The following is a 15,169-nucleotide window of genomic DNA, read 5'->3' on the forward strand; positions in this document are numbered from 1 at the left end:
TTTACGTTTTTTGGTGGCAAAATTCGTCCATCTTTGATCTTCTTGATCAGTTTCATATCGTACTGTAGACATCGATGAAAAAGTCCTATAATCATAGAGGCAATAAGTCCAGCTTTATCACACTTCTATCTTGTAATGAGTTATAATTAAATGGTTAAATATTTTTCTTTCTCCCCCTCATATTAATTTTTTCTTTGCTCGCTCTTTCAAAATGTCCTAAATTCCTGTTGATCCTCAACAAACTCAAGTTTATAAATACTCCAAAAAGTTTAAAAAAAATAAAGAGATTAGTTATCATCTTTGCCTTTTTTTCTACACACACACTTAATTTAACTTTTAAGTCATGACTAGTTACCGTTTTAATTGTATTTTCAGCAAAACGAATATTTGTCACTTTATGTATCATGAAGTCTGAACAAAAAATCTTTTACAGCCTTTCAATCTTGCCGTATATTTCCTTCACATCAATTATTCAAATATTGATCACTGTAAATGTGAAATTAATTTAGGGAATCACAAACAGCCATGAATACTGACTGCGTTTATAGTTACTTTTTAATTATCCCTGGCATGTTAGCTTTGTGAAAATGTTAACGTGCTGAAAAAACAATGAGAAAACAAGAATTCATATGTATTAATTGTTATCAGTCATGCAGGGAAATGCAAATACAAAGGTGGTTAAATGTGTCTTTTGTTAACCACCACCAAATATCTGAAAAACATGCATTATTCCTTTAAAATAATCCTTGCCTTACATTTACATCTGTTGCCTTTTATTTCAATGTATATTGTATATGTTTATGTATTAAGGTAGTAAAGTCATAAAACTAATTTATTTCTGAAGACAAACCCTTCACATATCAATCCAAATGTCAAGATCAAAGACAATCCCAAGACATTTAAAGCATTCTGAATTGAACTACAATAAATCACATAGGATGATTCGGGACTAATACATACCTTCAGTTTAAACAGCTGACATCCATGGAAACGGCTTTATTATACGTGATTTGCATCTACGTTGCCCTCTTGTCTTTAATTCCAGACCCGAGTGGGAATTAGCCCGATAAAACCAGGGGTGTTGTTTGCCGGGCTTTTTGTTGAGGGTGACCCCTGGGATGCCCCAGTTTACACCAGGACTAATCCCCATTCTCCTCCAACACAAAAACCTCCTCTCCTCACCTTCTCCCTCCTCCTCGCTGCTCATTCATTGCTCCCTCCCTACCCCATCCCACCACGGGGCCTCCAGTGATTCAGCCATCAAATTTAAAGAAGGAAAGAATTTAACAACCAAGACAATTGCAGACCCAGAGATGCAGGCGTTTGATGCTGGGGGTGAGGAATGGGGTAAGATTTGAAGACCTGCGAGGGACCCAGGTGGAGGCGGGGTTGACGTGGGCTCAATTGAGGCCAGCTGAAGAATTAGTAGTTCATTGACCAGCGGATACTCTTGTTGTCGGATTTACTTTAGCTTGAGATCTATTACCGAGGTCATGACCCTGAGGCAGGTAAAAAAAAAAGAAGAAACTTTGCTTTGCTTGGCCTATGAGTGCGATGTTATACTAGCAGATAATACCACAATTTAAGCATGAGGTGGGTCTACATAAATTTAAGACGATACATGAACAAGTTGCCAGGATTTGAGCAAAAAAAAAAAAAATGTTGCAGGTGATTCCATAATACAGGAATACAGTAAGGCTCATGGGAAAAGGGCTTTAGCTTTTGAAAAATACATGTATATGCATTTTCTTAACTTGCAATAATACAAGAAACAGAGGGAGAAAATAAGTATAATCATACGTATAAGTATAATATATATAATCAGTTTTGTTATACTTATTCTGGAATTGATAAATAATAAACATGAAAATGTACTTTAGTTTTAAAGTGTGGGAGTCATCAAAAATGTGGCCCAGTTTTAAATTATAGCAAAATTAAAAAATAGGACATTATTTTTTGCATTAATTTATTTGATGTATTATTTATTATTTAGTTTATTTTGTACATTTCTCTCCCTGGAGAGGAAATCCTCAACCAACAAGTGTTAAGCGCAACCTTTGAGTTACATGCTGTCAGATAAACTGTCCCCCTGTAAAATATGTGAATTGTAGTTATCAGCTCTTGGAGGTATATATTGTGAGCATTTTACAATTCAAAAAACAAAAAGTAATTATAGGAAGAAGAAAAAAATGTAGGCCTATATAGCCTATTACCATTTCAGGACCATATTCTAACGTATCTGAAATCCCCCTAATATGACACATTACCCATTATGATGTTCAACATGAATGAATAAATAGCCTATTATGAAATAGATCAAGATTCATGCCATCTGAGCAAAATATGATGTTCCAATTATTTTAGGAGAAATAATCAGTTAAGGGCCCGTCTGAAATAAATATATTTTCAAGTGCATCACCGAGAAAACATGTCTGCCTGTAATGTTGTAATTATTGTTTTTTTGTCATTTGCATTTTGACCATATTTTAAGTTTGCCGGGACTTCATTTAAACCCGTGATCATTGCAACGATACAATAAGCTGCTCGGCATTTAAAAATATATTTCAGAAATGGAATCAATGTGAATGAATATGAAGTATTGGAGGAACATGTTTACACGCCCTTTTAAATCTCCTTCAAAAAGAAATAACCCAGTAACAAATGTTAGACTTTTGGAAAATGTGTTAAACTCAGCCCAAAATGGTTTCGTCTTCAACCCGAAAACACCGGCGTGCCATTTTGTAAATTATGTACAATTGCATAAAAGTGTTTCCAGTAGGCCTATTTATTCACAACATTTGACAAGATTTTACAACAACAAAAACAAATTCAAATTACACAGACTGACTCACATGTTTACAAGCATTAAAACTGGAAATCAATTTAAATTGCAGCCTAGAAACTTTTTTTAAACATCTTTCACACCGCCCTCCATTTATTATACGGTTCCCTCTTTAAACAGGTTTTCGGGATCCCTTAAACACACAGCTGGTGCCTTTAGTTCACAGAAAAATCGGAAAAAATAACATTCAAAATGCACCAGCCTTCACGGATTATAATTTAAATCGTGTCAAAACTTGGCATGCTCTGTTCGAGAGAGCAAAAGTTAAATCGGATGCGCTTTCCTTTAGCTCGGACAGACAAAATCCATCACTGAAAGAAAATAAAATTAACAATAAAAAAGTTTGTTCAAAGTGATTGCATTTTTATGGCTATAAACGCCTTTAATTTACAGTTCAGCAGCCTGCGCCCACATCTAAGTATTTAAATATTTGGTTGTGGTTTGTAGTGCTTATAGTAGCCTAGTACATTTAGCGATTTAAATATGAGTCAGAGGAACCGTCCCGTTTACCGGAGTGGAGCCGCTGCTCTGGTAGTGCTGCGGGTGGAGCACGTGCAGTCTGCTATGAACCGTGGAGTCCCCCGCCGCTTCGCCGGTCGGCAGATACATGCTGATCATGTCCCTCAGGTCCCCCGTAGGGCACGGCGGTGGTGCGCGAGCCGTGGAAACTGGGGGGCTCACGCTGGGCTCAGATTTCACAAGGGACCCCAAAGTCCCTCCGATCGCCCCGGACACCGGGGAGATACCGGAGCTTTGGTGCTGGTGAGTGTAGCCGGTGATACCACCGTATCCCGGCGGAGAGGCGCTCATGTAGCTTTGTGTAGAGTTTGAGATGGGGCTGTAAGATAAGGCGCTCATGTCGTACCTGTGCACGGGCTGCGGGTTGTGGGGGTGGTGATGCGGGTGATGCGGGTGAGCTCCGGTGCCCGGGTGTTGCGTATATGCCAGCTGCGCCTCTTGCATCATTGCGTGAGCCGCCGCTGCTGCAGCCGCCACCTGGCCAGAGTATGTGCCGTTTGCCCAGCCGTTCACGTGCGTGGCGTAGCCCGCATTTGCCCCTACGTGGCCCCCTCCAGGGCTCTCCAGTCGCTGCCCGCCACCCATCCCTACACCCGCAGGTGAGCCGAGGAGCCCGCCTGCCAGTGAGTATTTGTCCTTCTTTAGCAGCGTCTTGGTCTTCCTCCGCGGCCGGTACTTGTAGTCCGGGTGTTCCTTCATGTGCATGGCCCGGAGCCGCTTTGCCTCATCGATGAACGGTCTTTTCTCCGCCTCGGTCATCACCTTCCACTCTGCACCCAGCCGCTTGCTGATCTCCGAGTTGTGCATCTTGGGGTTCTCCTGTGCCATTTTCCGCCTCTGGCCCCGGGACCAGACCATGAATGCGTTCATGGGTCTCTTGATTCTGTCCTGGGGGACTTTGCCGCCGTGTCCCCCGCCTCCTCCTCCCGCGTGTCCCCCCGGGTTGGATGGGTTAGTCTGGGGCATCACGGGGGAATGTAAGTCCGTTTCCATCATGATGCTGTACATTCACCTCGTCTTGGTAGGACAACACTTCTCAGTCAAACACACAGAAACATTCAGGCTGGCCCGCGCGCAGCTAAACTTCCGAGGAAGAGATAGATTAAGACTGAAAGAAACGGAGAGATGAAAAGGTGTGTAGTCTCAGGATGAAATCCACTCTGAGGTAAACTTGCTCAGCACTTCCCCTTTTCGCCTTTTCCCTGTTATCCGCGAGCGCTGAGAAGAATAGAAACCGGTTGTTCGAGCTTACTTTGGTTGAAGCTGTACTAGGAAAAGTTACCGGAGCGTGCCCGGGCCGCGCGCTTTGACAGCAGCTAAATGAGCGAGTGACGGCCAATGGAGAGGCTCGAGTGGAGACGTGATTTGCATGCAGGGGCTCGAGGTTCTGGTGACGTCGGAGCGCGAGACCTAAAAATTACTCCCTCTGTCATCTGTTTTGTGTGTGTAGCTGGTGTGTGTAGCTAAAAACACACAGCATGTAAACAGTTTAATTCCCATAATTATGTGCACGTCCTCTCCTTTACACAGGCTACAATAGAGTCTTTGCGCTCTAATATTTTCATATCACTTTGTACAATTTTAAAGAATAGGGGGAAAAAATCTGTGTTTCAGCAAATAGGCTTAAACTTTAATGATAACGAAAATAGCTCCGTATTCCACACGAATAGTCTATTTATAGAGTTGATTTCAGAGTGTAAAAACTGAAAACGCCGATGTAGTTTATTAAGCCCATTAGCATCAGAAATAGGCTATCATTTTGAGATTTAATTATTAGGGGCAGATTACTCTTTTATACATCACGATCTATAAACTATCTTATAATAAAAAGCCTAATTTCTCCCTGTTTTTTGTCAAACTAATGGCTACACCGCCTCCTATTCAAAGCCACAGGTGCTTTTCTGTGGTGCCCGTTGCTAGGAAACAGGTGACTGACACACAGAGCACGTGCCATTCAAAGCACCTCTATTGTTTGTTTCACCAAAGCTGCAGGAGAGCATGAGAGAAAGAGGGAGAGCTTTAACCCCCCTGAAACTTCTGTAATCATATAATAAATGTTAGAAATATAGATTTTTAATCATACAATTTTTACATATAGAGGACGTGGCCATCATAAAACTGCAGCTGCAGGCCTGCTGCAATAGGCGCGGGATTGCTTACATGCTTCTGTTTCTATATTAATGACAATTCTGCCAAGCAATTTTACTTAAAGATATAATTAAATTAAAGCTGTAAAGGAGAGATTGGTGTTTTTAAACAAACAATACCTGGGCAAATTGAATGTTTGAAAAATTTAGGTGACATATTGAAGTGAAAAAATGTTAAGATATTTAGTTTACTATCGTAGAAGACAAAGAAACGCAGGCAATCTAAGCATTTGAGTATCTGAAAGCAGTGAATGTTTGGCGTTTTTGCTCACGAAATGATTCAGAAAATATAATATAAATCACCATATTTTGGCACTATGAAGCTTCTAAGCACAGTGTAAAAGGAAGGAATAGATTATAAAATTATAAAATATATATATATTTTATTTAACATTGCAATTTATCATTTGGTATTCCAGTCTCCTCCTGCTTCACTGGCTTCCCGTTATGTGGAGGATCTTTTCAACCCTCTGGGATTATGCTCCCAAGTGGCATCTGACAGGTGCTGCCCGCCTCTCAGCGAGCTGGTAAACTATATTGGCACGCTGGCATGGCTGGATTTTCCTCTCGTTCCCTTGTACCAGTTGGCTGTAGTGCTGTTAAGTGGCTCGTATGATCTGTTTTTATGCACATTGTGACGATCCCCTCTCTTTCTGCCTTTTTGCATCCAGCACAGAAACACACGGACACACATTGTATCTTTAAAACACAGAATAAGCAGCATCACGAAAATCCTGAAGTCAGTCCTCGAGGTGGAAATGAAATCGGCTAATTGATAGAAATATTTCACATTGACCAAATACAGAAGTAATATCTTGTCAGTGACCACACTGTTTCATTTTCTCATGAAGTGTCTATTCATCTATTGACTTCACGTGCAGGGACTTTGTCACATTGGAAGACTTATTAAATGAACTCTCAGTCCTGAGGTATTTTACAGATTACTGAATTGACAGCTAATAAGGAGAATCAAGTTTTTCAGGGACATTCGGATGGTTTCATTTACAATGCCGTCTGCGACATGTTGACCTTTTGAGAGTCGATGCCTGTGTCCCGGCTTTGTTTGATGAGTGAACAGAAAGAGGGACGCCACCATCGTCAGCTCTGACAGATCATAGCTTTTTGTATTTTGTTTCTTGGTGTGTGTGTGTGTTGCCATACAGACTTACTGCAGGTGAAGTCACAAATGGCTCCAAATAAGCTGAATCTAGCTTTCTACCTATTTGTGAATTTTGACCACCAGGCGGTTTACTCGAAACATAATCATACAAACCTTTGTAGTTGCGGTTTTGAAAATATTGATACACGTCATCATCTTTAAGATGTGCTCTATTTAGAAATCCCTTTAATTTCCCTTTATTTTTATTCTCTTTATTAAAAAGAATGCTTAGTTTTTCATTGAAATGTCTGGTGGAGCTCAGTATTAAAAAATGTAAAATCATAATTTGTTTGCTTTTTGTGTGTTGATATAAATGTAAATGATGGTGTTAAATGAACTGAATTGAATCAAATTGAAATTGTATAGTGGCAGACTTTGTTATATCAGCAAATATCATATTGTGATCAAACCTGTGATTTACACCCCTAGTGTCTACCTGGCATCCAGCAGAGAGCCATGAACACAACTAGCAGTTATAATATATTATACAGCCTAGTTTTCTTTTACAATGCAAAAAAAAAAGTTTTTTAATAACTTTTTTGTTTTTATTCTATTGTTTTAAACTGTTTATTAATATCAAAATTAGTATTAATCGGTCAAAATTCTCATTGTCGGTAACGGTTAATCATTAACATCCCTACTTGCATATCAAAAGTGCAATTACAAAATGATCAAGGCAATCACGCAGACAAATAATAAACAGTAACACATGAGAAGTACTCTGATTTTAATAGCATCAATTGAGTGACAAAAAAAAAAAATTGCACGCGTTTAGCTTTTTCTATGTTGTAGAGATAAAAGGAACTGCCCTCTGTACTCTGTTAAATCAAAGTCCAACGGAAATCATATAATAATGTAAATAAACATGGGCAGTCAGTGCGTTGTTAGCAGTGGTATTGAAATAAGGGTAGGCATGTTTAGATGGTTTTTAATGGGCTGCAGCTAATTGGCTATTTAGCGTTTGTTTAAGAACTGCTAAGATTAATCGATTAGTTGGCAATTATTTTGATAATCGGTTTGAGTCAAATTCTCTGATTCCAGCTTCTTAAATGTGGATATTTTCTAGTTTCTTCATTCCTCTGTGACAGTAAACAGAATTTCTTTGAAATGTGGACAAAACGAGACATTTAAGGACGTCATCTTGGGCTTTGGGAAGCACCGATTGCCTTTTTTTTTTTTAAATACAAGTTTCTGACATTTTATTGACCAAACAACTAATCGATTAATCGACAATAATCGTTAGCTGAAGCCCTAGTCTGTTTGGTGGCTTGTTCAACAAGCTAATGTACAGGACAAGCTGTGTGTTCATGTTGGATAAGGAGGAGGAGGCTTAAGCAGGAAAGCTAACATGGGCTGTTGTTCACAGTCTGCAGCTGTGCGTCACCGGTAGAACTGCTTTAACCAAATATAAAATGTAGCAATTTGGTCGACTGTCAAAAGAAAACACAGGACGTATGATTTAAAGAGAAGATATATTTCCTGTAGCAGTCAAAAGTTACGAAAGTATTCGTATGCGCAGTTTCTGAGTTAGTCCATTCAGTGTCTCTGTAGATGGACGGTGACACGTCAGATAAGCTCCACGTGATTTTCTGTTTTGCTCCAGATCGATGACCGATCGTTCCCAACTATTCCCCAAAACGCTGTGCTGCTGAGTTCTTCTTGCCATAGTTTCCCAAAGTGAAGAAATGGCCGTATCTGCAACAAACAATAGTTTTGATAAAGCAGATTACAAAAATTGATGGCAACAGGGATAGGAAACAATCAAAAAAAACAACAGGTAACAATAATTGCATTTCATGACGATTAAAAACAGTTAAATGCTGTGATTAGGTTTATGCGTTGCTAGTTTTTTTTTAAAATATCAGCAGATACTTTCACCTCTCCAAACCCTTAAAGTAAGTGAAAAGTGAGATACTTTCACCTTTTAACTCCATGAGTTAAAGCCCAACCCAGGCAGTGGATAAAATAAGATGACATCTACTTCTATGTCCCGTGCAAACCACATTTTGTATATATTTACCAGACAGCAGTGTTGAGCCAGCGTGGCCTAACTGGAAATACCCAGAGAGTACTGCGACGGGTATTGTTTGGAGCAGGACAGCCAATGGGACAATGCTGGAAACACTGCCTGCACTTCTGCTGGCCTGGGTTAGTTTGGTTTACACTTGGTTTTAAAGGGTTAAAATGAAGGGCAAATTTAATCAGAAGCCGTTCTCGTATAATTATGCATAAAATGTCACCACTTTTTTTCTCAACACGCACTCCTGGACACAGCAGAGGATCAAAGAGTGCTCGGAGATAAAACGCAGCAGTAAGGATTTTCTTCACATCTTCACCACGCTATTACGCCTGAATCTCTAAGCCAACAGGCCACACACAGAATCAAAGGCATTTCTCTTGTGCAGCAGCCGACCCAGTGGGTTTGTTTAAGGCTCTCTGTCACAGCAAGCTGTCAGCTCTACTGGAGCTCAGCCTTACAGACGGGGCAGGGAGTACACTGACACGCAGACGTGCATGGATACAGTACACATTTACAACAGCGAGCTAGGACATATGTCACGTTAAGCGCTCAGACAAAACAATTCAGCCTTCTTGACTCTGGATACGACTGCAGCACTAAAATAGTTATCGACAGTACTTTCTTTAAATTGAAAGTACAACTTTTATTAAAGATCAACTTTGTAGTTTATAGTTGTGATCACTTTTTATATAGAATAAGCTCGGTAATCTCTTGGGAAATGGCTGAAAGCCTCAAATTCTCTCCATTTATAAAGGAATGAAATCAAATATAAAAATATTCTTTTGTCGCAGAATTCAGTGGAGTTTTTCTGATTACGTTACCGTTAGTTGAACCCAGTCACCCAGTTTATATGAACAGTTTAATGTTGTAGCAGAACTCTAAAACAGCTCTCATCCACCCCTGTGTTTTCTGCAGGTGGGGGAAAAACATTGATGGAGGAGGCGCTCCACTTCCTCTGCGACGACCACACCCAGTACAGCCCTCGGGAAAGCAGAGGAGAACCGGAAAGGTACACTCTCACGGAAAACACCTGACAGGCTGACTTTTTTTTTTTTTTATGACATAGCCTACGGCACTACGCTATGACATAAACTCTCTATCTTGAGATAAAGCCATAGTTTAAAATCCACTCTCGGAGGGAAAGTTAGGCGTGTTGTTTACTGATACTCTTATGTGCTTTAAAATAAGAACAAAGTTAGTTAGTGAATTCCTAAATCCTAAAACAAATGATTACTGGGAGCCAATGCGAATGAATTTCCTTTGCTCCAGCAGCATTTGTAGGTAACATCAAGCTTTGAAATTCACTTTTTTTTTTAATAACTTCCATGAATAAATTAACCAGTTCTAGCCATCTTTCTTCCATCCATTTTACCCCACTTTCAAGTGTCAGAGTAAAGTGGCCTGGTGTACCGAACACCGTTAAGCATTTGCACTCATCATTTAATCATCGCACCTCGTCCTTTGATTGACGCCTAATGAATGCTCGGGGTCTCGGTTTACAAGACGATCGCTAACAGAGCTTTGCTAATGGGTTTTGCCTGTCTGACAGACAGCCCAGGCTTCAGGCAGAGAAGTCTGCTTTCACACCAGTGCTTCAAGAACATTTATTCTATCATTTCTCTTACAGATAACATAATTAACTTACCCAACAATACATATTCTGAGCTGCTTTGCCGTTATGGACGGAACGTTTGCGTCAAAAATGGAAAGTTTAGCATTAAGTTCATAATGTAAACAAGGCCTCCAGTCATTTTCAAGAGCATCCGTCTCCGAGTACTTTCACGATTAGCGGCCATATCGCCGATCGCTAATAGGCCCTGGCAGTAATGGCCTGAAACTAGGGGAGACGGATAGGTTTAATGTCTGTGTACCTGAGTGTTACATATGACACTTTCTTAATTCTCTACGGCAGGGGTTCCTAAAGTTTTGATGACCGAGTACCAATTTAGCCGGCGTGCGCAGATAAAATGAAATATCTTCCATCTCACTTCCACATTAAACTGCAGAGTTGTCCGTCAAAATTGCTAACTGTAGCTTACAGCGCTGGCATTGATGAAAGAACGTAATTCCCAATATTTGCAAGGTGCCACTAGTTCCCACGCATCCAGTAGCTTTCTACAAGTTGTCATTCCTAAACTGACAGACGTGCGTCAAGCGGGGTTTATGCTTCCGATGGGGGCTCTACGCAGAGGCCTACGTAATAGATTTATATTTGCGCGCCGTCGTTCTAGCGTATCTCTTTAAGAGAACAGCAGGGCCGGCACGTGCGTATACGTACGGCTCTCCACGTACCTACGCACGTGCCCATTTAACGCAGGAGCGTAAATTGGCCTTGAGGGGGGTGCAGTTTGACGCAGTAGCTGAGTAGTGTACTTAATGTATGGCAGAATATGACACAAACTATATATTACGATTGTGTGTCTGTAATGTGTTTTTTTGCATCTCTTTCCTCCAGAAAAAGCTGGAGGAGCAGCTGGAGGCTCATCCCAGACTAAGCAAAATATTCTCTCGATACCGATTGTGGATTTGTTTTTAAAGATCCGGCATTTTAGCCTTTTTAAGGATAGCAGATGGTGTGGAATGGAACCGAGGGAATTGTATTTAATTATGTGTTACCTTTCAAAGGTAATCAATAATATATTAAAATACAGTGAAGGTCTCCATTTAATCATTGTGAGTCATTTTGTGACTTGAAAGGCCTTAAATGTTTAACTCCTTGTCATCATCACACCAGGCACATTGGCCCTCATTTATCAACCTAACGTAGAAACCAGCGCAGAAATCATCTTACGACAGGCACCAATCGGCGCGTAAGAATGGTCGTACATTGATAAATGCAGCGGCCGGAAAGGATCGCAATTTAAATTTCAAGCCCTGATACGTTCTCGGTTTTGAGGCCTCGGCCCTACAATTTGCAATTAAGCGATCACGTATGACCCAATATACCTAACTCTGTTTTGTGTCGTACACAAGCAGCACCCTCTGGGCCTAAAAAGTAAAGCCAATGCGGTAGTGCTTTAAACCGGCTTTCTTTCTAATGGCCGGCAGGGGGCGACTCCACTGAAAAAGAAGTCCCTTCCGCTTTCTTTGTGTTGGAATTTTAAACTCTGGCGGCTTGACGAGGACTATGTTTAACTGCTCCTCAGATCTCTGCTAGGTAAATCGAGACAGCTAGCTAGACTATCTGTCAAATCTGAGTTTTCTCTCGCACGACTACTTCGCCTACTGTGACATGTCAACGTATCTGCCGTGAAAAAGGTCTATAAACCCGAGCACGTTTTTCTCGCGTGCCGGAACGCTGTGCGGCGAAGCGAGACCAATGAGAAAATGACCCTACTTATCCCTTGAATTATTACCTCGGTAAACATTTTTCCCAATGAGTTTATGGCCTCAACTGCTAGTTTTAAGTCTTCTTCAATATAGCGTGATGTTCATTTTGTAAATCACGGTCCTATTTAGAGTAAAATGCACAACGCAGCAGGGTATGCTTTAGGGCTACCGCGGCCGTGCCCTCGGGTTCTCAGTCAGCTCCACCCCACGAATCAAAAACAAAAAATGATGTCACGTTGGCTACGTCTACTTCTTTTACATGGTCGTACGAGGTTTCTCTCGTGTGAAAAACTGATGCGTAACGTCTGTTATTGGAGCAGGAGAGACTTTATATACGTTTTGTATACGTTTTCCGTCCAGACCGCTGAATGAACAAAAGGACTCGAAGGGCTCGGAGAAGATGAGAATTGGCGCGTATGGAACAAATATTTGGTAATTATCAAATCAACTTGAAGTAGTAGTTGTTGTACATTTGACACACTCAAGTCAGGCATCTTCTTTAAGATGCGAAGAATTCGCAGACTTCTTTTTATTATTGGTAACATAGGTAATAAGTTTGATAGTACACCCAAAAACATCCCCCCAAAATTAATATTTTTTAGTACCATTACTAGGGCTGTCAGCATTAACGCGTTAATCGCGATGCGCCATTTATTTTACACTTCACTCGGCTTCACGTCGTGCCTAACGGGCTACTATTTTGACCCTTTGCCGCACCTTTACTTATCATCGAGCTGCTGCAGGCACGATGCAAAAGAATAAAGACTACCGCTCTTGCAAAATGGGTGGCAACTAACTGCAGACCTGTCAGCATCGTAGAAGACTCGGGTCTTAAAGACGTACTACGGTTGGCACGTTCTGACCCGTCTTATTATTTTTATTGCTTTTTAGTTAGGTACTTGGAGGAATTGTGCAATAATGACAGATTCACACATTTTTCTTTTGTTTACAGTAAACAAATACAAATCTTAAAGTAACTTTCCTTGCATTCATTTGATTCCCAATCAAGATACACTGGTAATAATTGCTTTCCATTGTTAATGTTCTTAAAAACAGTTCTGAAATGCAAAATAATAGAATTTTAATTATGTGATAAATCGCGATTAACTATAGAAATTCAGCGATTAAAAAAAAAAAAGTATCGCTTGACAGCCCTAACTATTACGCAATCTGACCGGCTCCTCGACACGTGCTTTGGATCCAGTCCCTACCAGATTCCTCAAAAACGTATACGACAGCTCGGCTCCCTTTAGTCTTAAGATAATAAACGTCTCATTAGAAACGGGTATATTTCCGACCGCTTTCAAAACCGCCGTCGCGAAACCTTTACCATACTATCCTGAGTAACTACAGGCCTATATCAAACCTACCGTTCCTGAGCAAAGTACTTGAAAAAGTTGTTTGTAATCAGCTAAATAACTTCCTCAACGAAAACAATATTCTTGAAAAATTCCAATCGGGTTTTAGGTCAAATCGCTGCACAGAAATGGCCCTAGTTAAAATAGTCCACGACCTCAGACTCGCTGCCGACTGGAACAAAGTCTCAATCCTTATTCTTCTAGATTCGAGCGCGGCATTCGACACCATCGATCGTAACGTTCTAATTCACCACCTCGCGAAGCGGGCGGTTTCAAGGGAAGCCGTCTCGGTCTTCTGCTCTTTTCCCTATACGTGCTTCCGTTAGGAAACAACATAAGTCGGCATAATGTAAACTTCCGCAGCTACACAGATGATACTTTCAGTATCAAATCATAACAAGAGTTCTCTCGAGACACTTTACAGATACTCTATAATTTACAAAACCCCAACAATTCCAGTAATTTCTGCGGAGCCATTAATCAGTGGACGAGCGACAATTTTTTAAAGCTAAACGATGACAAAACGGAGGTACTTTTGGTCGGACCAAAATCAAGAGGGGGACACCGTTCTTAGTAATCTTGGGAACCTGGCACATCAGGTCAAACCAAAAGTAACAAGCCTAGGCGTCATCTTAGATACAGAGTTAAGCTTCAAGCCCCGTCAACCACAAAGGAAACTTGGATCTTCCAATGCTAATCTTTTAACTGTACCCAAAGTGCTCCACAAGCAAAGTGGAGAAGCTGCTTTTATCCACTACGCAGCAAAGCTATGGAACACCCACTAATTATTATGAATTAGTATTGTACATCTTAAAAAAATATCATAGTACGGTATGCCATAAAAAAAGTAGTGTGCCAAAAAGTCATTGTAAAGTACGTCCTAAAAAAATGTTAAGTGTGCCATAAAGGTCATAGTATGTTATTGAAAAGTTGAATAAAATGTCATTAATATGCCAATATAAAAAAATAGCATGTTATCAAAAGGTTTAGTAAAAAAAAAGTCATAGCATAGTATGCCATAAAAAACGTCATTAGTAGCGCTCCAGTTGTCGTCTCCTCCAGGCCCTTCAAGTGCCTTTGTTCATTCAGCGGTCTGGACAGAAAACAAAGACATATAGAGTCTCTCCAGCTTCAATAACAGACCCTGGTTTAGACCGTGAGAAGAAGAGAATCAACGGCATACTAAATAATAAAATTTCTTATGACGTGTTTTGTGACTCTACAATACCAGAGGTTCTCAAAGTTTGGATGAGTGCCAATTTAGGACAACACAGATCACAGCATAAAAAAGTTTGTCACGATACAGTACGTTATTTAAAAGTTAAAATGGTTTCTCCCTCACTTCCACATTAAACTGCAGAGTTGTCCATTGAAATCGCTAACAGCACTGGCATTAACGTAATAAATTCTGGTGCCGCTAGTTGCCATTCGGAAACTATTTGACCCAGTAGCGTACACACACACACATATACATTTAATTTAATTAGAGCATGTGCAGCCTCCCACTCTGCCAATATTGTCAAGACGCTCCGGAGCAGCCAACGCTATCACTGATTGCTTCTAGATAGGAAGAAATATGATTAGACCTTGTGTGTGTGTAGAAATACGATTGTGGTTTTTGTTAAGCTGAAGGGTTGAAAAGGACAAGGAGATGATAATATGGAGAAAGGAGGAGCGAGCTGACAGTGTCAATTATGCCATAAGAATGGTCACTTTTATTAGTCTTATATTTGTGAAGTACTTTCCATTTTAGGAATGTTTGAGGGTGCCATACATTTCACACTCAAATAGGTA

The 15,169-nt window shown here is 40.4% G+C and overlaps 1 protein-coding gene and 1 long non-coding RNA gene across 2 annotated transcripts in view; both read right to left on the bottom strand.

The window, feature by feature from the left end:
- Positions 1 to 2,767: 2,767 nt before the first annotated feature.
- Positions 2,768 to 4,547, bottom strand: sox1b (SRY-box transcription factor 1b). The gene has a single exon (XM_078244040.1). It carries the CDS (start codon positions 4,367 to 4,369, stop codon positions 3,320 to 3,322), a length of 1,050 nt encoding a protein of 349 aa, XP_078100166.1. The 5' UTR covers positions 4,370 to 4,547; the 3' UTR covers positions 2,768 to 3,319.
- Positions 4,548 to 7,365: 2,818 nt separating this feature from the next.
- The window catches only part of LOC144512750 (uncharacterized), a 120,673-nt gene continuing 112,869 nt past the window's right edge, over positions 7,366 to 15,169 (bottom strand). The window contains exon 3 of the long non-coding RNA XR_013501033.1: positions 7,366 to 8,362. This is a non-coding gene — a long non-coding RNA (uncharacterized LOC144512750). The remainder of the gene's footprint in view (positions 8,363 to 15,169) is intronic.

The sequence above is a fragment of the Sander vitreus genome, chromosome 24 (genome assembly GCF_031162955.1).
Source record: "Sander vitreus isolate 19-12246 chromosome 24, sanVit1, whole genome shotgun sequence".
NCBI classification, from domain to species: domain Eukaryota; kingdom Metazoa; phylum Chordata; class Actinopteri; order Perciformes; family Percidae; genus Sander; species Sander vitreus.

Coding starts and splice junctions, on each gene's coding strand:
- sox1b (XM_078244040.1), bottom strand. CDS start 4,369: ATGTACAGCATCATGATGGAAACGGACTTACATTCCCCCGTGATGCCC.